Below are 24,399 nucleotides of genomic sequence, written 5' to 3' on the forward strand. Positions count from 1 at the left end.
TTCTGTCTCTGTCAAAATTCAAGAGGAGACACATAAGAAAAGTAACCTTCACGATAAAAGTGCAGAAAGGAAAATCTACATTAATAGACAAAATTTCATTTTTTTTGTCTAAACATTTTTTGTAGAATATGATTAATGTTGATCAATTCAAGAGAATAAGAGAATAAAATGTCCACTTTTCAACTACAGCCAGGAGGTGGCAGCACATCTCCTTTCTTCTCACACTTGGACTCATCAACTACTACTATTTTCGACAGCATGAAAACTAAAGAAAACACAAAGTTCACAAAGAAAATATCTCAGACCTTTTCACAGTCTGTAAGCAGTCTTGAGCTAGCATAACAGAAAAATACAAAAATAAAAGATATTACTAAAAGTATCCTCATATTTCTAATGTAAATTAGAAACTTTATATACAACATACATGAAAATCATTACTGTGTGTGCCTCTTAGACCACATGCAGAATAGCATTACTGTTGTGGCTGTAGCCGCATGTAGCTCTGTATCCATGCTAGTTCTCGCCCACATTGACAGGGTTGTACTTTCAACTAACTGTGGTCATGTGACCATCACAAATTTTACCTCAAACAAACTTTGCATTTTATACCACTTTTAACAAAACCTTAATTTTTAATCACATATCTTAAAAAAAGATTTTAATTAAAGCTACATTTTTTATTTATTATAAAAACACATTTATCAAACTGTCTCAGGGACAGTTACAGGTTGGCTTGCAGGCCACTGCACACTAGGAGTGAGGAACAGACCATGCACGGTGTAATTAACATGGTAAGAAAACAGATTGACCTTATGACAAAATCAGGTTTAAATCAGGCTTTTGTCCCCTATAATTTTTAACTTTTTAAAAGTTACTTAAGACAAAAGATAAAAGGATAAAAACATCTTTCTTAATCACATTATCAACCCCTCAAACATACAAATATACAGATGCTACGATCATCACAGCATTAATCTATGATACATTACATTGTGACACACAAGTCCAATCTTACATGTCACTCTGTGCTTGATATTTGTCAGGGAGGTTTGTTGGCCATTAAAAAAAACGTGGTCCATAAATGTCCTGACAATCAAAAGGATGATAAATGGCCACCACCCCACCACTGACCAACAGAGAAGTTTAACACGGAAACAACAATGTAGTGAAACATCAACATTTTAATTACAAAGACAAAAAAATAAAATAAAAATAAAATGCTTGCAGGTTGTTTCAAACTCTGAAAGTGAGGAGCAAACATACAAGGCAGGATTTTGCCTTATATTCAGGTAACTTCAGGGTCAACCTGGGTTTTCTGTACTACATGGGTGGCTCGCTTCTTACTGGAGTAAATCGCCATGGTAACGATGAGCATCAGCAATAAATTTAAATTCTTACACTCAACTTTACTCGTTGATCTTTTTTTTTTCCTTTTTGCAGCAAACAACTTTAAAATTTTACATCTTGTTATTGTTCTATAAGCATTAACATCTTATCCAAAAGCAGGACACCTGCACATTTAAAATCCAGGGGAGAGAATAAAAACATTTCTGCTGATATAGATTCTCTGCTCGGGGAACACTTTTTATATGAGCAGCTTGTTAAGCCACACATTAGCCATGACGACACTCCTCTGATTCTACAAATTAGAATTAGAACAATTACATTTATAAATCACCAAATGACTACACACACACTCCTGTGACATTGCCACACACAGTTTGTGCTCCATTGCGTGGATTTAGTAAGTTCAGGCTTAACCTGATCCTGACAGTTTTAGATTTTATTCTTCCAGCTGTTTAAGTGTTTGAGAGTCACGATTAAATATAAAAACAGACTTCAAACATCTGTTGCTGCCAACAGAAAAAAAAAATAAAGCTACAAAATTGCATCTAAGAATTTACATTCATTGCTGAAACTGATCATGAAAACACAAAGACATCAGACCCATATTAAAACTATTTAGACCCTCTTGCTGTCCCCTACCTGTCACAGGTAGGGGACAGCAAAAACTGATTGGGTAGTAGGTGATTTCCATAGCTGCTGATCTTTGATCTGATCAGTCTAAACTGTAGGGGGTGCCAGCTTGTCCCTGCTCAGAGAGCATTAACAGGTTTTCACAGAGCATCCAGTACAAAGGACAAAATAAAGCAAAAAACAACTGCTGCACTAAAAACAGCCCAGAGGTGCCAAAGTAGATGATCTTTGATGTCAAAATCATCCAAATTTATATGAGATTTCAGGTTTTTGATATTTTTCATAGATCATAGACGATTTCATAATTTATACTGTATAATTCTCTAATAATAATAATAATTCTATATAATAATTAATAATAATTCTCTAATATTAAGACTTGTATTTTTAAATAAATATTAAGTTATACTATAATCAAATTAGATTATATGATCTTATTCGTGTTAATTATTAATTCAAATATATATATATTTTTTTTTTTAGTAAAGAAAATGATTTCTTAATTATATTTATAGAGGTTTTTCCATTCGTTTGTTCATTTATTTACAATTTTAATTTCGTAATCTAACACCAGGGATGGATGATGGATAGAAAGCCTTGAACAAAAAAAAATAAAATAATGTGCAAGATGCACAATGGTATCCACAGCAGCCTTGTTGATATTTTCTGATCACTAACACAGAGATTTAAGTCTCATCTGTGATTAAAAGGTGAGAAAAGAGAGATGCTGCACGCAGTTCTAATAAAATCACACCGTTTAAAACACATTCACATTTTTATGGAACAGCAGGACCTCAAATCATTCAGCACACAGTATGCAGACCTCAGGCATTTTACATCAGCTGTTTAACATTTGCTGTTAGCTACACATAATTTCTGTGATCCTGATTTCTGCAGATAATTATGGAAATAGCAGTAATTATTATTATTAGGAAAGTAAAAACTGAAAAAAGTATTATGACAGGAAGAAATTTATCCCTGTCTCTTCCATCCTTGTCTCCTCCATCCTTGGTGTCTTCATCTGTGAAACCTGCAGAGTAGAAACAGGTGTGAGGAGTCTAACCACCGAGTATGCTGAAAATATTTCATCTTTCACATTTTCAGACAGTTATATATCTCATGGGGGTAATACAGAACAACCAGAATAATACATATTGATTTTATCTGCTGATATTTGGCTAATAACTATTGTGTGGACCTGCTGTGGTCATTCAAGCTCATCACTCAAACACTCTTTCACCTCTCATATGCGACGGCAGCTAAGGTGAATTTATTTTGTTCTTCTCCTGAGTTTCTTAAACATATTTATTTTAAGGTAATGACTGTCAATCATGTCCTTGGATGACCTTTGAACTTCTTTATTAACAATTGCCCCTACTCCAACTTTCTCTTTCTGACTACACCACAGTAGAAAAGTTTGAATACACCTGCGCCTGGCCTTGCTTTCCTTTCACCTGGTCTCCTACCTACAGAGTATATCTACCGTCCTTATCTCCATCATGTCACCCTACTCTGTTTCGTTACCAGTCATAGTCCCTACACTCATCTCCACTCTTGCCTTTCCTTCTCTCTCACTGCCTCCTAACACACCATCCCCCTCATCTCTTCCTTTGTCTTTGGCCAACAGTTGCACAGTTTCACCTTTTTGGCCAAAAGCACCAGGGGCAGTCAGGGGTAACCCAAATCGATCCAGTATGATAAACTCATTGTTGATGATTTACATGTTTGATTTGTCAAATATGTTATGTCTAATTCCTGACCTCTCAAATATTCTGAGCTTGGCACTGGCAGTAGGAGTACACTGGACTGCGTCCTCCCCATGTTGTTGTTGTTACTACTACTACAATAACAATGTGAAACAAGTTATCAGACAGAGCTGGTACAAGTTTAAATGACCCATTTCTCACCACCAAGAGGCTAAGTGTCATGGTTCGGCTGTGTGGCAGGCAGGAGGAGGACCCAAAATGCAAAACTCACAGACTCAGGGGATGAACTCAAAAATCACAGCTTTAATGCTGGAGAGGCAGATAGCAGGAAATACAAAACTAAACTGGGAAAACTAAATACAAAGCTCGCCAAGAAACACAGGGAGAAACACACACAGCATGAGGGACAACGCGACACAGAACTGAGGGAGACGCAGACATAAATACACAGAGGGTTAACGAGGGAATAGGGAGCACACGGGGAACACAGGTGACACTGATAATCATAACAAGACACGGCAGGAGTGAACGCAACACTGACGGGAGACGGGCAAAGTAAAACAGGAAGTACAGAGGTTCAGACAGGAGGAGAGAGAGCACGGGGAAAACACAGACATAACGGGCTGGGGAAAACATAGAATAAAACACAAGGAGAGACGAGGGCTCACAGATACACAGGGGCACACAGGAGGTAATCAAATAAGGAACATTTTAACTAAATAATCCTAGGAACCAAGGCATAACTAGGGAATAAAATACAAAACACACAAAAACTGAGAATACTGGGCCCACATGGCCCAGGACCATGACACTAAGCTAGGGAGTAGTTCACCGCCAACACCCTTACAAACACAGAATCACACACAGATCATACACTGTAAGTTAAACATCAATCTACAAACTCACCTGAGGTTGAGACTGTGAGGTTGACAGAGTGCTTAGTCTCAGTTGTGACACTTTCTTTGTTCCTGGTTGTAATCTCACACTCGTATGTTCCCGTGTCGCTGGTGCTGACGTTCTTCAGAATCACTGAAACGTCTCCGTCCTTCATGGTTGGATCTCTCAGCTCCACTCGGCCTTTGAAGAACTCATGCTGGTAGTCTTCATATGGACGCTGGTTTCGGAAGAAGAACACATAGGTGTCTGACTTGAGATCAGATCTTCTCCACTCCAGCAGGATGATGACGTCACCTCTGGGACTCTGACACTGAAGAATGGAATCTTCTCCAGGCCTCACTTTGAGCTCTGTGGGATATAAACACAAAGAGAACAGAAAAAACAAACATCAATAACGTGTTACTGCACATCTTTGAGATGTACTGCGGATTAAAGTGTTAATAATTTAGAAAACTCCTGACTGAAATATTTCTGATTAGCTCTGATGTGTGAAATCCTCTGCTATTGTTTGCTATACTGCATGAGCTTTTTGAGCATGACATCTTTCCTCCACTTATTCTGTCAAAACAACTTTCTCACAAGAGCCACTCAAACCTGCGACCATGTATGGCAGAGTAAAAAGAAGCAACTCTGTCAAAGACTTTAATGATTAATGTTTGAAGAAAGCCAGCAAGAATGTACATGTTGCTCTAAACCAGGTGTCTCAAACCTAAATGAGCTGTGGGCAACTGCTGGCACTGTCATCTTATTGGAAAGCTCTTTTAGTGTTCAAGTAGAACAAACAAAGAAACAAGAAAACACCCACAAATATGTTCAAAAATGTAATGTTTTAGGGTTTTTTTTTATTTCAAATATTGTTTAACAAGACAAGACTGCAAGAGTGCAAATCTCTTCTTTCTCACTCCTAACTAACTGAAGCTTTTCACTACCAAATAAACAAGTTGGCCCTCTCTTTAAGGCCAGACACGTGCCAGCACTTCTATCGTTTTGTTCGCATTTAACAAAATGAAAATGCAGACATAAGTGTACACATTAGCTTTCTTTACAAACTCTCTCACTGAACTAACACAACTAACCCCTCAACATGTTTGTACTCTCTGCTCATATTGCCTTCATATTAAATATGTTTTTGGTTTTTACAGAACTTATCATACAAATCCTCCCTAACAAAAAAAGTAACTTCAAAGGCCAAAATGCCTTACATCTCTTCACGCCAATAAACGGACCGAAGCAGGGGTGAAGTGGGCCACAGTTTGAGACTCTAAACATGAAGCTATAGGTTTTAAGAAAATTGTCACTTTTTAAGGAGATTTTTTTCCTGAGAGGTGAGGATACAAATTAGAGGTTTATATTATGACTATTATTGCTGGTGGTGACGTCAGCATTCACACATTTATGGTTTGCATGACTTTTAAAGCAAACATGTGAAAATAAATAACAGAATAACCGACATAAACTTTAGTTTTTCTTATTTATGACATAAAAATGATATACTAGACAAAGACTTTCGCTTAATGAGACCGTTTCTGTAGGACGGACAGTGATATCTATTTAAGGAGTCCAGCCACCGTACCGCCCGGGTAATGGAGGAAATGAGTGTGCCGACTAGAGAAAAATCAACCGAGCGTGACCGAAGGTTACCGAAGAGAAAACAGATGATGGTTCCAATGCCGGAGAGATTGTCGAACGGAAGAGCCATAGAAGTTCCGTAGTGTGAAGGTATTTCGGCTATTTCAAGTCTGACAAAAAACAGAGTAGTGTGCACTGTAAATTGTGCCGAAAGCAAGTCTGGAAATACAATAAACTGGTGCATGCTCAGTCTCTGACTGGAAGCGCTAATTCGTCATTCGGCTTTTGTCAGACTAAAGTAACTGTTAAAACTGTTTGAAAAGCTCAGCTATACAACAAGGAGAGATTGAGAATTTCCTTTTAGTTCTCAGTTTATTTGATATTGACAAAAGTTAGTCAGTTTTGTCTGATCTTCTGTAAAACAAACTAAGATTTATTTTTAGAATTAATATTTTGTTTCTAAGTGGAATTGACAATTTAGTCTGTTTCGTTTGTTCTATTTTGAAACTTAAACGCTTTAGCGGCTGCCTTTTGTGTAGTTTGCAATATTTGCCTTTATTTATCTGAAAAAGTCTCATGTTCCTTAAGTACATCTACCCTGTTGAACTTATTATGGGAAATAAATATTTCAATCAAAACAAGCTGCTGATTATTTCACATTTTACTTGTGAGCAACGGCACATTTAAATCTTACAAATATAGTTATTTGGCTTATATCGTGATAGATATCGTTATCGCCTGAAATGAAAAAAACATATCGTGATATGAAAAAATCTCATATCGCCCAGATCTAGTCTCACCTGCTGCTATTTCGTCAGATGCTTTCATTCTTTATGCCTGATGTGTTATCCATCCATCCGCTACCGCTTCTCCTTTTCAGGGTCGCGGGGGGCGCTGGAGCCTATCCCAGCCATCATAGGCAGGGTACACCCTGGACAGGTCGAAAGTCTGTCGCAGGGCTAACACGCAAGGACAGACAACCATTCGCACTCACATTCGCTCGCACATTTACACCTAATGGCAATTTGGATTTTCCAATTAACCTATCCCCACAAGCTGCATGTCTTTGGACGGTGGGAGGAAGCCGGAGTACTCGGAGGGAACCCACGCAGACACGGGGAGAACATGCAAACTCCACACAGTTTGCATGTGGAATTGATGGTGGAATTGAACTCAGGACTTTCTTGCTGTGCGGCAACAGTGCTAACCACCATGCCACCGTGCTCCTGATGTGTTATTTGGCTTCTAAACAAAAGCTGTTCAAATTTACACACAAGATCAATAAGCCCCCTGAAGAAGAGGGAACACTTTTACAGTGTGTCATGTGATGTTATTGATAACCTGTGCTGTTCTAAAGGCATCTCTCTGTTCTGACTTTGAGTCTTTGGGGAATTATATTGATCTTATAAAACCTCCATGCAGAACTGTGCAGAAAACGGTGCATGACAGACTGTTGCATTGTACAAGCAAAATGTTTTAGGAAAACTGACAGGTCTAATAAACATTTTATTATGATCTCAATTTAAAAAAAAAACAAGAAAATCAAAAAACAGCAAACCATTTGGAACTACTGCTGACATAAATGCTGTAAGAGTGTAAAAAAAGAAAAAGAAAAAACATAGTCTGTTTATTATTTAACTTTATTTCAGCAATCACTTGTAACTGTTACAATTCATTATAGAGTAAGAGGCACATGCCATTTAGTTATTAGCAAACATCCCTATTTTGGCACACAGGCGCACTCTTGCATGTCTGGCCTCTTTTTCTTTAATTACAGCTTGCCTATACCACTGTAACGCTTGCTGTGCAAATGTAATTGAGTACCTTGTAGATTCCAAGCTGCAACTGAGGCATCAAGCTAAAAAACAACACTTTAATACCTAAACATAAAATGATATTTATTAAATACAGAGTGCCAAGACTGCAGCTCCAGAGGAAATGTTTTCAGTAACTCAGGACTGTTTCAAATAAATCACATTTTATTCACTGTTTTAATTATCTTTACCAGCAAGCATTTACAAAAAGTATGCAATACTAGACATGATTACAATTTTCAAGGACTGGAGGATGTCTTGGGGCAGAAAAATACCTGGTACCTTTCAAATTCTCGTTCGCCTAATCAACGTCAGGCTTTGATAAACTCTTACCACGGAAAGCAAAATCTGTCCTAATGAGCTGCACAGCTCGGACACATTTTTGGCCTTTAACTCGAAAAAAAAAAAGATTAATCCAGGCAAAATAATAGTGTCAATTCAGTTTTAATTATATAGCGTGAAATCACAACAACAATTACTTCAAGGGACTTTATATTTATATAGAGAAAAATCCAACAATCAGATGACCCCTGTGAGCAAGCACTTTAGTGACTGCGGGAAGGAAAAACTCCCTTTTAAAAGGAAGAAACCTCCGACAGAACCAGGCTCAGCAAAGAGTGACCATCTGCCACAACTGGCTGGGGTTGTGGGGAGGGAGATGGGACAAAAAACATACTGTGGAAGAGAGCCAGAGATTAATAACAATTAAATGCAGAGAGGTGAAAAAAAACCCCAATGAGTGAAAAAGGCAAGTGAAGAAGAAACATTTAATGTATCGTGGGAATCCTCCAGCAGCTTAGACATATTACAACGTAACTGAAGGAGAATTCACGATCACCTGATCCAGCTCGAACTATATGCTGGCTGAAACAACACACTTGGTTCCTGCTTGCCTCAAACTGGTCCTATCCATGCTCTAGTCCAATGGACACTGGATACAGTTCACCAGTTCTCCATAGTTATTATATTCTTCACTTTGTTTTCAAATTTCAGGTTCAAGGTATTTTTTTCTGTTCCAAAGAATAATGCATTCAACACAATTCAAACAAATCATTTTAACGTCGGAAAATATTTTCAGGTAACCACTCTGGTAAAGTAATAATAATAATAATGATAATACTAATCCATAACCCCTCGGCCAGCCTCCAGATATCTAGTTTCTGTGTTTGTGTAAATTATTGAAGTTGTCATAGTAGGCAGTTTCTTTCCCGCAGTCACCACAGTGCACATTGTTTACATTTGCTGCTATCATACAGCCCCCCATGCAACCTGCACGTGTCTGCACAGCCAGAGCAACGTGACAACATAACAAAAACACAGCAGTGAACAAGGGGAGGAGCACGTGTACGTGCCGCGTGAGTAGTGTTTAAAAATATGGAAGTACCTACTAGTTACAGACTTATGCGTTGTTGCCAGAGCTTTTGCGGAACCCATCAGATCAAACTCTTGCGGGGTTAGAGCGATGCCACCTTAAAATGAAACTGAAAAAATATTGCTCCTTAAACTGTGAGCATGACTTTCTCTGACTGTCTGCAGAAACAGCTGCCTGACAATCTCCCCACATAACACTGTAAAAACTGCATCTGCTTGAATCTACACTACAAAACACGCCCAAATGTTTCACTTGTGTTTAAGAGAGTTTGCATGTTGCTCTGCATTGCATGTCAAATAAGTCTTGAACTCGCTGACATTTTATTCCACGCATAATAACACATGCACCAACTGTCTAATGCTGGACTGAAAAAAATCGCACACTGTATGCCCAGCTTAAGCAGCATGCAAAGAAAGGTTGGTGGAAACCTTCACAGACATACACGCACCATCTGTTTCCGTCCTAACTTGCAAACATTTCAATATGCACGATGACATTATCAATGTTTACATTCTGATTTAAAAACACAGTCAGGAGTTCGTCTTTTTTCGTCTTACCGTCTCCCAAACAAACTCACCTTCTAATCTACATCCCACCAAGATCGGAAGGGACAGGAAAACTTCAATGGACAACATGTCTGCAAGAAAGCTGCGCAACTGTTGATATGCACCAAGTGAAAGAAGCTGTTTGTTTTGAAATGCAAATGGAGGTGTGTCTTTGGCAGGGCGGCGCAGACATGTTTGAAGAGGGCGGGTGCTCAAAGTCAAAAAGGGGCACATTGAACCAGGCTGAATAACAACAACACACATTCAACAAGAATCTACTATGGGATCACATGATACTATATCGCTGTCATCAGGTGGGGACAAAGCAAAACGTAGCCTATGTTTTACCTGATGGGTACAATAATGATGTTCAGGTGTTGCTGCTCTATGGCGTTATTTTTGTGCCTCATTTCTGAGGACGTAAAAAAAATTTTTTGGGAAGTACAATTCCTGCATCTGACCATGCAAACACTGTCCAAACTGTCCCTAGCTGATGACAGTTATATGGTGTGATCCCTTATTAGATTCTTGATGAATGTGTGTTGTTGTTATTCAGCCTGGTTCAATGTGCCCCTTTTTGACTTTGAGCACCCGCCCCTTTAAACATCTCTGCACGGCCCTGCTCCATAAGAAACATATTAGTGTTTAAAATGTGGTTTTAATTGGATAGAGCATTTATGAGATGCTTTTCTTTAAATTATTTATTAATTAAAAAAAAATAAGTGAGTCTAAAGTGACCCTCCCTGCTGGTATTTTTCATTCTTTGTTGTTCATTTCTTTACTTGACCTCATGAGTCATATCTCAGCTTAAAACTAAAAGGTTACAAAACGTTTTCCCCTCTAGAACTGCCGCAGACAAACCACAGACCCTCTAAACTGTGCTGTCAGAGGAAGTAAGGTTTAAGTGCTGCAGTGGAACAACAACAATCTCACACCTTCGTGAGGCACAATGGGACAAACAGCTCTTCTGTGGCTCCTCCGTAAGTAACACGTGCTGTCTTGAAATCTTAATGTGTTTATTGAAGTAAATCTAATAATGAGTGGCACTGAGATAAAGCAAGATATATTTACTTTTACTTACTGACCAAGGTGGTTTAATAATGCACAGAGAAGTACACATGGCCAACTAAGGTCTTTTAACTAAGCTGTTTTCTGCTGATTTTAGAGGTTCGGGTTTCAAATTTTCTGTTCAGTGCTGCAGACAAACAGCAATGAACTGTGTCAAAGGGCATTTTCAGTTCTTCCTCCAAAGCACACAGCTCATACAAACTGACATTTGTTGTTCAAAGCAAAAAAAAAAATCACTAAAACATGATGAATCATTTTGTTTACTCCTCAGTTCAGATGTTTCTGCTCTGTGACACAACAAATCAAGGTTAGTGAACTTATTCTGTGACCAACTAACATAAGGAACAATAAAGCAAGACCAAAAACCTTTAACTAACACAAGCTGAGCAAATCTAGAGCTAGAATAGAGAGATGGATTAGACTCAGATGTGTCTGCTATGGAGGTCAAGCTTTAATAAATGGTCCAGAGAAGTGAGCAAAATTGCTCTAAAATTCAGAAGATCCTTAGAAAAATGTGTGGTTCGGAAAGTGAAAATACAGCTCCTGTTCCTTATTAATAATATTAATGGTTTCAACCAGTCAAGATAACACTACAGTAGAAGAAGTTCCTCAGTTTGTCATATAAGTGTGAACACAGAGAACCCAAAGTTTCAAACTGAAAGAAGCCCCACGTCAAAATGCTATATGTCATACGGCGTGAACTGAAGAGCTACATCAAGACAACAGAATCTATAGGTTTTTTTTTTTAACAAATAGAATATTTGTTAAGGAAGAATAAATTTTTTACGTTATTGTTCAAAAATATAAATTCTCCCACAGCTCGTCTGACTGTGAGTCCCAGCAGCTCTCAATTTTTTAAAAAAGATTCTGTGTCTCTGAGCTGTGAGGAGGACGACAGCTCTGCTGGATGGACTCTGAGGAGAAACACAAGCACAAAAAAAAGGGCTCAGTGTGAGGAGTGGGGACAATTAACTGGTTCTTCCTGTACCATGAGCAGTATCGTCCTGTTGGACAATGGAGTTTACTGGTGTGAGTCCAGAGAGGGTCCCATCAGTAACATGGTTAACCTGACAGTCACTGGTAAGCTGAGTGTGTGGAGTTAGTGTTGATGAAGCTGTGTGTAAATGGATGAAATGCTGTAGTTTGTCTCTGTGTTGAGGTGGATCAGTGATCCTGCAGAGTCCTGTCCTCCCTGTGATGGAGGGAGATGACGTCACTCTGCTCTGTAAAACAAAGACCACTCCCTCCAACCTCCCAGCTGCTTTCTATAAAGATGGCTCCCTCATCAGGGAGCAGCCTACAGGTCACATGACCATCCAGCACGTTTCCAGGTCTGATGAAGGCCTCTACAAGTGTGACATCAGCGGTCATGGAGAGTCTCCATCCAGCTGGATCACTGTCACAGGTGAGTCTTTTGATTATTTTGCAGATTTTAAACCCAGAGTGACTCAAACTGATTAGAAAGCCTGGTTTCTCTCTGTAATTGCAGGTTCCTCCACCTCTCCTCCTCCTCCATCAGCCTCCACTCACTCCCTCTCTTCCTCGTTTTCCTCTCCCCCTCCTCCATCACCTCAGAGATCCTCTACTCCTTTCTCTGTGATGGCGTATGTTCCCTCCATATTTGGGCTGCTGCTTGTTGTACTGGTTGTACTGGTGAGACGATGTGTTCAGAGGAAACCTGAAGGTGAGACACACATTACTTCTGTTAAATTGCCCCAGAATGCACAGGAAATTTTGTTGTGTTTGTGAGAACCTTTGCATTTTAATTGAAAGTTAAATTAAGTTAGCAACTGTATACAATTCTAGACTTCACCATTTCACATGAATCATTATATATTTAAAATGTATACATTTAATAAATATACAAAAACATATGTATACGTTTTTGTTGTTTTCCTGTGTGTGAACTGTGATGCTACACATGAGACTTTGTGGTTGAAGAGTTTCAATGTGAAAAACGTGCTGCCGTCCAGTTTCCTGTTTTCTGACTTAAAAAAGAAAAGAAAAATCCTTTTACATGTTGTTACTATTTGTATTGATATAATATATTATTAGCTGATTTATAAATCTTAATGTTCCAAATGTTGGAATTGCAGCAGCATCAGTTCTGTTATGACTGAATTATTTGGTTTTGCAGATAGAGATCCTCCAGCAGCAGCCACCTACTCATCAGTGAGAAGAACAGCAGCAGACGACCAATATGGGTCAAAGAGGACTAAAGGTACAGAAAGTTTCCTGCTAGATTCATTTTAAGGCAGAGAGGCTCACCGGAAATCAGAACATTGAACACTAAAGCTCCAAATATCACTGATGTTGAAATAACTGTCGTTTTAAAGCTGCCATATCTGTCTAAAACAGAAGTGATTATAAGTAATAACACGGAAACACATTTCAACATTTTACTGGTGAACAGAAAAAATGCTGTAACACTTTCATGTGTGAACATTGATTCTCAGAATGAAGAGTTTATTGTGTTTGTATTGAAATTTGAATTAATAACATGTGAATGATTTGGAGGTTTGTGGATGTCATAACTGGAGCTGACCATCCTACAACACTGGTCTGTCTTTGAGGTTTGGAAGCTTCAAATCTTTTTTTCTGCATGTACAGTCAGGTCAGCTTTAGTAATAATAATAATGGATTGCATTTATACAGCGCTTTTCGGGGCCCTCAAAGCGTTGTACAATTCCACTATTCATTCACACACTGGTGGAGGCAAGCTACAGTTGTAGCCACAGCTGCCCTGGGGCAGACTGACAGAAGCGAGGCGGCCATATTGCGCCATCGGCCCCTCTGGCCATCATCAGTAGGCGGTAGGTGAAATGTCTTGCCCAAGGACACAACGACCGAGACTGTCGAGCCGGGGCTCGAACCGGCAACCTTCCGGTTACAAGACGAACTGCCAACTCTTTGGGCCACGATCGCCTTTGCATGATTTACAGGTCTATGGTACAGAGCTTAAAAAGCTAGTTAGCGCTTTGATATTTCTACAAATCCACAAGTTTTTCTTTGAAAAGTTTAATTAAGAACTATCGCTAGTGTACAACTGGAAAAATCCACTAAAATCTAAACTTATATTACTATATATACATGATAATAGACTCTTCATGATGCAACCAATTTATGTTAATGATAAAGTAGAACAGTCAGAGTGCTAGCTTATTGGGGGTAGCACCTTGAATTTAGCTGATTATTTTCCTGATTATCCAAAATAAAAATATAAGAACGCCAACGAAAACTAGGAAATAATGTCATAACTAGCCATAAATAATACATCAGCTTCTTACAGACCAATGTGTACATTAAAATCTGAAATGTAAAACTTTCTGTAAAAGACAGTCCTGTTAACATAATACCAACACCTTAAGTTTGTCCACTGGACTCATGGCGAGTGGAGACATTCGGTTTTCTGTGCAGCATTTGAACACAGAACAGTTCAGCTCTGTGATGATCAGATGATCAAAGCCTCTTACTTCATATTACTTGGATTTTTTGGTTTCACAGCTTAGCAACGGGTTTTCTTTACAAGCTGCAAAATGTGAGTGTTACATCGTCTTGACACGCGAGCAGCTCTGTGGTCATTAAGCTTCCTGTTTTGAGAGGTAAACTCAGCAGAGGTGCTAAAGTTGCTTCAGGTTGAAGGGAGGCCATGCCGTCTCCTCGTGTTTGCAGCCCTAAGTCATGAAAACTCAAATTTTATGTGATCCTAAATGATGAGTTTCATGTGAGTCATATGAGCTTCTCTTGTTTTGCAGAGAGCGATCCACCTGCAGTTTATTCATCAACAGCTGACGTCAGTTATGGAGAAATCGCCATCAGAACAAACGGCAGGCACAGAGGTACAGCTGCTCTACTTTGATACTGACTGAAAGAAGTGAGGTCACATGAAGGTGGTTATCAGCTCCACAAGTCAGATCAGTCTTACTGTAAGGTTTATATTGTGGATTGTCATTTATGCTTAGAAATATATAACCATATATTCTTAGAATTATATAATCGATTGCATATTGATAGGATGACTGATCCTTAGCAGTCTCTGTGTGCCTCCCAGAGCACTCTGGCATGCACACGCATCTTAAGGTCATGAGAGAGACACACACACACACACACATACCTACACGACACACAGACAAGGTATTCTTTGTTCACATGTATGCCTGTGTAAGATGTCATATGTTAATGAACCTATGAATATTCATGTAACCACAATAAAGAGCAGTGCTACAAGGGAGCAGACTGAGTGAGTGACTGGGGTTCGAGCGGAAGGAATGGCACTCGTCACTCGTCTCTCCCTCGTACACGAGCAACACAAAGAGCTCTGGTGACTTGCGTCTTGCTTTTGCCATATTAGTAGAATTGTCTCGTTCCAGTGATGGGTCTGTGCCAGACAAACCCATCACTAACCATAACAGAAGATGAATTATAATATTAGAAATATATGAAGAGGTTAAACACACGATATCTACAGCTGCTGGAGAGAGATCAGGGTCTGAGAGAAAAAGTGTTTTGTGTAAATATAGGTTTTTTTTAACCATTGTGTATCACTGTGAAAGTGGTGTAATCAGGTGTGAGTGATTATTAAGACTAGAATAATATTATTACAGGACAGAGAGGAGAGGTAGTTTGACTCCTGACATGGTAAATGGTCTGTATTTGTATAGCGCTTTTACTAGTCCCCTCTAGGGACCCCAAAGCGCTTTACACACCCAGTCATCCACCCATTCATGCACACATTCACACACTGGTGGAGGCAAGCTACAGTTGTAGCCACAGCTGCCCTGGGGCAGACTGACACATCTAAACTTTCTCTAATCTGTGTGTTTTTGTTCAGATCTTCCACCAGAGCCAGCGGTCATCTACTCCTCACTGAAGCTGAGCCATACACCTACACCACAGTGTGACCAGCCTGACCAGTGACGTCCAGCTGGCTGCCAAACGCATCCCTGCACTCCTCTCTATATTATTTATTTAATCATATCCTGTGCATGTTTACAGTCTTACAGCTGCCATGGACCAATGATGGGAGTGAAGCAGTGAATGGTACAGACTCTAATAATGATCTGAAAACTTTTAAATTCAGTTATCATTTTCAAGTTGGAGATACCCAGTTGTTTTTCTTTTCTTTTGTTATCTTTATATATTCTTCTAATAAGTCTTCAGTCTGTCCTGTAAATATGTTGCAGTAATCCACTGCTGTGAAGACAGACATGAATGTCAGACTAGCCTTTCAACTTTTGTTCAGGTGGAGGTTTAACAGCAATTAAACCTCCACCTCTCAGCTGCTGTCTGTCTGTCTCTACTAATACTAACCTGCCAATCGGCTCCCAAACAGCCAACCGTCGAGCTTTGCTGTAGGTGGTGGCACCATTATTTATTATCAGAACATTCAATGACCACAATCTGATGTGTGTTACCTTCAGCTGTGTTTAAACACAGGCTTATAAATCAGGCTTCTTATTAGTTATGTGCTGACTTACAAATAACTAAGAACGTGTTAGTAAAACTTCTTTAACAAAGACAAAGTTGTTTGTCTCTTGAAGCTCAGTCTGTTCACGTGAGACAGCAGAAACATAAAGACAGATTGTGAAACTTTTCATTCTTTTTTTCCACTGAGGAGTGAAAGTCAGTGTCATCGATGTTGGCTTTGTAATTCACTCAGGCCCGTATAGGTCTTGGATAGCAATGATGTTCGGTCAGCACACATGGGACTCTTAAATAAACATCTGTCTTCTGTACTGTCATTCTTCAACACAACAGCAAAGCAATGCAAACACAAGCTTACAAGTGTGTGCAGTTCAAAAACTTGTGGGCATGTGAATTTGGTCTGAAACAAATACAAAAGGTGCTGAATATAATCAACATCCAAGTCATAACTTATATTTAATTAACTGTCTAACAGTAAAACCAGAAGTCCAAATCAATATTTCTGTGTATGATCATCTTTAAGCATACATTTCATGCTCATCAAAGCAAACAGTACTTTATATTTAGCTGTGCTCAGTGTGTGGTGGTTTAATAATTCCAGTAAAATCTGATTGGCTGCTGTAGACAGACCAGAAAACGATCACAGCTGAAAATGGACGAGAGAAGAGCCAATCTGTTGGAGTAATAGCTGGTCTGGTAGTTCCTGCTGTGATTCTTGTTGCTGCTGTTGTTGTTTTTTGATCCATAGAAACCATAAAGCGTAAAATCAGGATTCATACCAACCTCCTGTTTAAATGCTTTTCCACCTGAGCTCTGAGTCTCCTACTGCTGCTCAAGTTACTCCAGTGTTTTCACTCGGGACAAACTGAAAATGATGACAGTAGTTATGATTATTGTGAAACGTCCAGATTTTCGGAAAAATCAGAATGAAGAGGGCAGAGGGAAAGTTTAAAGAGGAAGTTTGGGAGTCTTTTGTGTTCTTCACTCCACTTAACTGACCATTTTCTGTGAATAATACATCAAACACTGCCCGACTGTTATGGTGTTTAGCCCGATGCAGAACTTTTGCCTGATTTGTTCCCTGGTTTAATTCTTCTTCTTGGTTTGATTTTACTTCTTAAAAGTATCTTACTGTGAATATGATGCACTAACCCTCTGCTGTAAAGAACAAAAAGAATTAAAAAAAATAGACTGTTGACTGTTTAACAGCAATTTATTTTTGCCTCTTTTCACAACAATCCTGCTGAATCAGCGCCAGATAACACACCGCAAACCCTCTTTGCTTTGCTTCAGGTCATCAGGTTATTCATTACCAGAGCAATTAGTGATAACAATCTGATTTGTACTTAAGCTTAAAAAGGCTTCCTCACAGCTATGTGCTGACTTCTAATAAACTCAGACATAAAACCTTTTTTAACCAGAATTTACAACAAAGATAAAAGCTGTTCAGCTCTTAAAGCTCAGTCTGTTCAGCGGTTCCCAAACTTTTTTTGCTGCCCCCCCCCTTTGTTTTACAAGAAAAATGCCCTACACTTTGGGAAGCTCTGCTCTAAGACAACAACATGGACGGTTCAGTACAAAGGGAAGTAGTTATAGTCTGCAGTGACTCTAAAGTCTGCTACACTCCACCAACCCTGGGTTGAACAAAGAACAGACAGCTTCCCTTTTAGCAGATACAATGTGTAAACTTATAAAGACTATGGCTGACTGAGAAGTCTCCTGTCCTCTCCTGTCTGCCTGGCTTACTTTCCACAGTCCAAACGACTCTGTCCTGTTTGTACCTCTCCCCCTATGACCGCCTGGGGGGGGGGGGGGGGGGGGGGGGGGTCCTGCCCCCCCTGCCTCCTCTCATCATAAGTGTTAAAGAAAATGGATGTCATGTTTGTTCTGCTGGGACAAGCTGAAGATGGCATTTATACAAGGTTTTGATTAAAATCTGTAGAGTTTACCTGTGATTTACTGTAGGACTGTATACTCCTTGTAGAAAATCAAACAGCACCCAGTTTGATTCAGGTTATAGTCCCACCCCCTGTCTTGGCTGACGGAAGAAGTAACACGGACTTTCTTCCCTTCATTCATTCCAGCATTAGCTCTAGATGCTAGACGTTTAAGTAAAAATCTGAATTTAGCATTAGAATTAGGCGATTAAAAACAAATTTGGAACATCATTTATAGAAAACGAAAAAAACCATCGCTGTGATCGGCGGATCTATGCTCAGGAATGGCTGTTTTGATAACTGCGTCACACTTGTGGATTTTGTTTTCTGTCTTCCTCCTGAAGTGTACTTCTGCAGGTGAGATGTGCTAATAATCCTTTAGATTATGTTGATCGAGTTCTTACTTAACTTCTTCGTTTGCTTTCTGCTCTTTTGTTGCTGCTTTCTGCTGCTTTTATAAGTGAGCACTTGACATATTTTACCTACATAACCAGCCAGGAGGTTACTGATTCATTCATTCATTTGCTGATCAGAGAATAAAAGTGATCACTTATTAGTGGTACATTCAAATAGTAATTCCTGTGAAGAGAACAGAAACTATCTTCGTGGCTGTTCTGTTCTCCTAAGCTTAAGGAAAAGAGCTTCAATGATTCCTTTTTTGCACAGTATAGCACAGGGTGAAAGCGAGTCATTAGAGCCATTAAAACGACCCCTGCTGGACATAGAATAGAATAAACCTTTATTATCCCACGAATGAGAAATTTGGGTGTCACACAGCTCTTATAGGAAGAGGAATATAAAATATAGAAGGAAGACACAAAGTGATCTTATATACACAAGCAACTGAAATTCATATGCACAGATAAAACTGTTCAGAGACATGTACACAAGCGTGGGGGGTTTATGGATGCTCCTGGTGAAATATACATTGTAAAACAAGCTGCGAATGAGTAGCAGCAATCAAAAATATATTATATGTCAGTTAAACAGGTGATGAGTAAGATAACCATGTTAAACTGTGTTACAGAGTAAGAGTGACCTGTAGTAGCGCTCCTTCCTACACTGTGGGTGTAAAAAGTCTACTGCTGAACGAGCTGCTTGTACAGTCTCATACAGTCAGTCTCGACTTAGACCCTTTTTATAGAGTGCATTTGTGTTTGTGGAACAGTCCAGTTTGCTATTGAGGTGAAAATCCAGGTATTTGTACTCCTCCATCGTTTCAGTGTCCAAACCCTGGTTGTTCACTGGTGTAATAGGGGGTGGCTTCTTACTGAAGTCAAACACCAGCTCCTTCGTCTTGCTGGCATTGATGCAAAGATGGTTCTGTTCACACACAGCTGACAAAGTCATTGATGACCCCCCCTGTACTCCAGTTCATTTACATCCGACACGCGACCCACAATGGCGGTGTCGTCTGAGAACTTCATGAGCTATACTAAAACTTGCTGATGTCAGCATTGTTGTGGAAATGAAGTGTATTACATTCATTTGTTTCTGTGCATTTAAGAAGTCGAATAAAGTTATATTGAAAAAATAATTTGTTATTCTCCACAATAATTTTTTAATTGAACTGTTTTAGATAAACAGCACTAATTTACCATCTGCCATGATTGGAAAACACTGTCAAGAATAACATATGTTGTTCAGTTTATTAGGGGACGTATTAAGAATAGGAACTAGATGTAAAACTATGATATTAAGGAACATTTAATACTTGTGTGGTGGTTTGACCAGTGTGAACAGTTATCAGATCCCTTTAACGTCTTTGCTCAGTGTTATGTCCTCTTTCAGACACGACAATTGTCACAGCTGAGGCTGCACAGAATGTCACTCTGCCATGCCGAGCTCCAAACAACAACATCAGGGTTCTACAGTGGAGCAGAGATGGCCTGAAGGCAGAAGACATCTTTGTTTATCGGAACAACTTGGTTGATCCAGACAACCAGCATCAATCTTTTAAGGACCGGGTGGATCTGCAGGACAGACAGATGAAGGATGGAGACGCGTCTTTGATTCTGAAGGATGTGACGATTCATGATAATGGAACATACAAATGTCGTGTCTTCATGGAAGAAACACGCTTATGGAAAGTCAGCAGCATCTACCTGAGTGTTGTTGATCCTCCAGGTGAGTGAGTAGAGTTGAGTGTGTGTGTGATCAGAGGTGAAGCTGCTTCCTGCTTGTTGATGTTTGTTTGTAAAGATGTTGTTGATGAGACTTTGTAGAAAGCAGCTGGTCTGAGTGATGTGATCAGAGTGCAGTAGATAATGTCTGACAGCAGTTTGAAGAGGAAATGGATTCTGTTCTGTTCTTCACTCATCACCTACCTGACAGCTGACACCTCACACCTGTTTCTCACCTGCAGGTCACAGAGGAGGACACACAGAGGATGGAGGAGAGACCAGCAAATTTGTTGGACTGAAAGTTGGTCTGGTAGTTCCCGCTGTGCTTCTTGTTGCTGCTGTTGCTGTTTTTTTGATCTACAGAAAACTTAACAAACAGAATCAGGATTCATACCAACCTCCTGTTGAAATGTACCACGTTTGAAACATCTCAGAGTTTTCCAACTGAGCTCTGGTGCGGAATGTGTGATTTCTGATTTTCAGAGATCCCCTCAAAGTCTAAATACATGGGGAGGGTTAATTAATGGCTAATTAAAATAAAATACGAATTAAAATGTAGAATGGCTAATTCTACATTCTACATTTTATAAATGTATAAAATGGCTAATTAAAATACATCACTTCTATTGTGCATCATATAATGGATCTATATTTTAGATAAAAGTGATGGTTTAGGATGCAATGCAGTGGTTGACAGTCTTAAAGCTCTGTTTCTTGTTTGGCATGGTGATGCATCTTTGACAATGCTACAGATGTGAAAAATACCTCCAAGTGACACACATGACCTTACGGTTGTAAGTATGTTGACTGTCATGAACAACTTTTTAAAATAATATTTATAACTTTTTAAACTTTACACAGTAAAAATCATTATTAAGAGTTATATGTGTCTTTACTGTGTAAAACTTTGCTAAAAAAAAGACTAATTTTGTTTTATGTAAACTGAAGTTAATGCAGCAGTGACTGGAAAATTCTACCACTCAGTACCACTTATGTCATAGTATTTTTCAAATTGGTTTATTTATTTCATTTATTTCATTCAGCAGGTACTTGAACTTCCTTCAGTGGTAAATGGGATCAGAAGTGTTACAAAAAACCTGTGTTGTAGATTTTATATTTGTGAAACTTTGTTTTTGTGTGTTTGTAAACCAACAATTTGTCAAAGTAATTTATGTTTTTTTTTCTTTGGCTTGAGTGTTTTACAAGACTGTGAAGCCATAAATCCTGTGATCTTTATAAAAATACTCTTGCTGTTTGTGCGTTTGTTTGTGTTTGTCTTTTTGTCAAGTCAGACATGAAACCCTGTCAGGTATCAGAGTAAAAATGCTGGTTTTGACTTATATTTAATTTATTTTGTCTGCCACCTCTCCTCCCAGGTGTCTTTTTTTTTTTTTTTGCCCAGTTTTCTGGAGAAAAGTGTGCAAGGAAGAGGGGGGGGGGGTATATGCTGATCTCATGCACTGTCTGTCTTAACCTGTTTTCGTTTTCTGTGAATGTTACATCAACCACTACCCGACTGTTATGGGGTTCAGCCTGGTGCAGAAGTGTCACCTCATTTGTTCCCTGGTTTAATTCTGTTATTTGTTTGATTTTAATCTCCCTGTGAATATAATGCACTAACCCACTGCTTTGAAGAACCAAAGGAATAAAAAAAAAAAACTGGACTGTTGACTGTTTAACGGAGATTTATTTTTGCATCATCTTACAGCAATCCTGCTGAACCATCGCCAAAGAACACACAGCAAACCCTCTGAGCTTTGCTTCAGGTTATCATGTTATTCATTATCAGACCAATATTTATTTATAAATTGTATTTGAACTCAGTAAAAGGCTTTTTCTCACTTACGTCCCTTTTCTAAACCAGAGGGCATATAGCACACGCTGGATGCTGAAACTTATCACACTGTGATGTTTGTTATCAGAGAATCAGACTGCACAAACCCCTCCTCCAGTGTGTCTAAGGCCCACTGAAGAGCTCAGAAAGGACACAAGGAGAGAGGAGTCAAGGAAACAGTCTCAACAGAATGAGACATCAGCGTCTCAGAGCTTCATTTAAACTGTTGTAATTAAATAACATTAAATTACAACTACAATATAAATAGTTTCAGCCCAGCTTGTGTTTCATGTTCTGGGCCACTTTAATTAGATAAATAACATGAGTCAATGTGGTAGACAGCAGAGAAACTCGAATCTTCACACGCAGAAATGGTGAAGTCTGATCAACTATAAGAATGGAAAAAAAAACAAACCATGGATTGAAAATGAAACCTCACAGTTTCGAGTTACTCTTTTTTAATCTAGAGGTTAAAAAAAACAACTCTGACCTCGAGAACGATTGATGTTCAGGTAACAGGGAGGAGGATGGAGGAGATAAGGAGGCACAAATTAGAAAGAGTCCTCAGTTTTCCCACCCCTGTGCAGCAAGAGCCAATCAAACAGAAGCAGGAAACATATTCGATTTACTGGAACACTGAGACATGGCAGTAATGCTGCTGCTGCTGCTGCTTTAATCTTGATCACCGGATAATGCTATTGGCTCGTTTGTAGCCACGAGGAAAAATAAAGAAGCTTTTTTTTTTCAGATTGAAGTGTCAATGAAATCAGGGATCCTTGTTGAGCGTTAGTGTGTGAATGGGTGGATGACTGCATATGTAAAGCGCTTTGGGGTCCTTAGGGACTATTAAAAGCGCTATATAAATACAGACCATTTACCATTAGTGACAGCTGTCTGTTTTTAGATTTTTCTGTCTCTGTGTTCAGCAGCAGAAGATTCAGACTTCAGCCTTAGAAAGATCTCAGACATTTGAATCTGCAGTTCAGCAGGAGGATGATGTGAATCTCCACTCTGTTGTTCATATCTTCTGTAAAAAAAAAAAAACAACAACAAAAAAAGCAGCAACGACAACAAGCACAGAAGAAAGTGTCAGTTTCAGTCCAACAGATCCATCCTCCTTCTCTTACACACTAATCTAATAATCACAAATTTCTATTAAATACTTCTAATTGTATGCACTATTATACTACTGTATTTAGGTGTAAAAGACAGCTAAGAATACTTCATGGTAGCATCAGCCTATGGGCTAGGGACCCTAGCTGAATTTGTTAAGGGTAAGTATGAAACTGTGGGAACCTTATATGAATTATGTTAGAAAGACAGGAATCTGAATGCAGGAAATTTGTGTTAACTGAGTGTGTGTGGTTCTATATGTTTAATAAAAAAAAGTCTAACAGATTTTTAAAAAATCAGGCATTGTGCATTATTTTGACTGATGTATTTGAAATACAGACAGGATTAGACAGGCCTTTTGTTGTGGGCAGTCTGAGGTACACCTGTGCACTACTCATGATGTCAGATCAGCATCCTGATGTGGCACACCTGTGAGGTGGGATGGATTATCTCAATATAGCAGATGTGCCCACTACCACACATTTGGACTGATTTGTGACCACTGTTTGGGAGGGATGGTTATATTGTGTATCTGGAATGAATTTTAGGTCTCTACGTCCATCCCATGGGGAATGGGAGCATCCCAACAATGGACTCTTCTCACTGTTGAGGTCTGGGAAGCGCTTCCGCTCCCTTAAGGCCAAAACAGAGAGAATGAGGAGGAGCTTCTTCCCCCAGGCTATTCGGGGCCTGAACCAGGTGTAGGACTGGACTCTCCCAAACACGTCACTATAAGACTGGACTCTCACACACGTCACCACACGCACCACCACACATTTCCTATAATCCTATAATTCCTATAATTTATAATCCTTATCTTTATAATCTCTTCTGCTATTTGCACATTCTTTACTGTAAATTCCTAAGTTAATTTGTAAATTTTTGTAGTAAATTGTAAATATTGTAGAACTTTTCTTCTGTCATTTAATGGTCGGGCATTGTACAGCTACAAGCATTTCACCCCCATGTCATACTGTGTATGGTTGTGTGTGTGTGACAAATAAAATTTGAATTTGAATT

General features: G+C 39.1%; 3 protein-coding genes across 6 annotated transcripts; 2 read left to right on the forward strand and 1 right to left on the reverse strand.

The window, feature by feature from the left end:
- Window positions 1-656: 656 nt before the first annotated feature.
- On the reverse strand, window positions 657-9,998 carry LOC146578757 (coxsackievirus and adenovirus receptor homolog). 3 transcript variants are annotated; one of them, XM_085269103.1, is made up of 4 exons: window positions 9,913-9,986; window positions 9,352-9,444; window positions 4,590-4,928; window positions 657-3,007 (listed from the first exon to the last, which is right to left on the reverse strand). In XM_085269103.1, exons 2-4 carry the CDS (start codon window positions 9,395-9,397, stop codon window positions 2,841-2,843), a joined length of 552 nt encoding a protein of 183 aa, XP_085125229.1. In that variant the 5' UTR covers window positions 9,398-9,444; window positions 9,913-9,986; the 3' UTR covers window positions 657-2,840. The 3 variants fall into 3 exon arrangements, with proteins under 3 accessions (XP_085125229.1, XP_085125227.1, XP_085125228.1); XM_085269101.1 differs by lacking the exon at window positions 9,352-9,444 and having other exon boundaries at window positions 9,913-9,998; XM_085269102.1 differs by having other exon boundaries at window positions 9,352-9,993.
- A 216-nt stretch (window positions 9,999-10,214) lies between these two features.
- LOC146578758 (uncharacterized) lies at window positions 10,215-17,561 on the forward strand. Its single transcript, XM_085268890.1, has 9 exons — window positions 10,215-10,629; window positions 10,725-10,860; window positions 11,220-11,255; window positions 11,768-12,028; window positions 12,108-12,353; window positions 12,438-12,632; window positions 13,086-13,169; window positions 14,704-14,787; window positions 15,780-17,561. The coding sequence occupies exons 2-9, from the start codon at window positions 10,830-10,832 to the stop codon at window positions 15,863-15,865; spliced, it is 1,023 nt and encodes a 340-aa protein (XP_085125016.1). The 5' UTR covers window positions 10,215-10,629; window positions 10,725-10,829; the 3' UTR covers window positions 15,866-17,561.
- Window positions 17,562-18,403: 842 nt separating this feature from the next.
- LOC146578759 (butyrophilin subfamily 2 member A1-like) lies at window positions 18,404-22,096 on the forward strand. 2 transcript variants are annotated; one of them, XM_085269057.1, is made up of 3 exons: window positions 18,404-18,666; window positions 20,083-20,436; window positions 20,675-22,096. In XM_085269057.1, the coding sequence occupies exons 1-3, from the start codon at window positions 18,594-18,596 to the stop codon at window positions 20,854-20,856; spliced, it is 609 nt and encodes a 202-aa protein (XP_085125183.1). In that variant the 5' UTR covers window positions 18,404-18,593; the 3' UTR covers window positions 20,857-22,096. The 2 variants fall into 2 exon arrangements, with proteins under 2 accessions (XP_085125183.1, XP_085125184.1); XM_085269058.1 differs by having other exon boundaries at window positions 20,101-20,436.
- The last annotated feature ends 2,303 nt before the right edge of the window (window positions 22,097-24,399 follow it).

Source organism: Mchenga conophoros, linkage group LG3, assembly GCF_057382185.1.
Source record: "Mchenga conophoros isolate Kocher_MC1m ecotype Shallow Benthic linkage group LG3, M_conophoros_male_GT1.1, whole genome shotgun sequence".
NCBI lineage: Eukaryota > Metazoa > Chordata > Actinopteri > Cichliformes > Cichlidae > Mchenga > Mchenga conophoros.

Bases quoted from the DNA above. Each gene is read 5' to 3' on its own strand.
- LOC146578757 (XM_085269101.1), bottom strand. From the start codon at position 9,970: ATGTTGTCCATTGAAGTTTTCCTGTCCCTTCCGATCTTGGTGGGATGT. The intron at 4,929-9,912 runs GTGAGTTTGTTT...TATATCCCACAG, and splicing joins GGTGGGATGTAGATTAGAAG to AGCTCAAAGTGAGGCCTGGA. The intron at 3,008-4,589 runs GTGAGTTTGTAG...TCTACTCTGCAG, and splicing joins CCTCACAGTCTCAACCTCAG to GTTTCACAGATGAAGACACC.
- LOC146578758 (XM_085268890.1), top strand. From the start codon at position 10,830: ATGGGACAAACAGCTCTTCTGTGGCTCCTCC. The intron at 12,354-12,437 runs GTGAGTCTTTTG...CTGTAATTGCAG, and splicing joins CAGCTGGATCACTGTCACAG to GTTCCTCCACCTCTCCTCCT. The intron at 12,633-13,085 runs GTGAGACACACA...TTGGTTTTGCAG, and splicing joins TGTTCAGAGGAAACCTGAAG to ATAGAGATCCTCCAGCAGCA.
- LOC146578759 (XM_085269057.1), top strand. From the start codon at position 18,594: ATGGCTGTTTTGATAACTGCGTCACACTTGTGGATTTTGTTTTCTGTC. The intron at 18,667-20,082 runs GTGAGATGTGCT...GTCTTTGCTCAG, and splicing joins CCTGAAGTGTACTTCTGCAG to TGTTATGTCCTCTTTCAGAC. The intron at 20,437-20,674 runs GTGAGTGAGTAG...TCTCACCTGCAG, and splicing joins GAGTGTTGTTGATCCTCCAG to GTCACAGAGGAGGACACACA.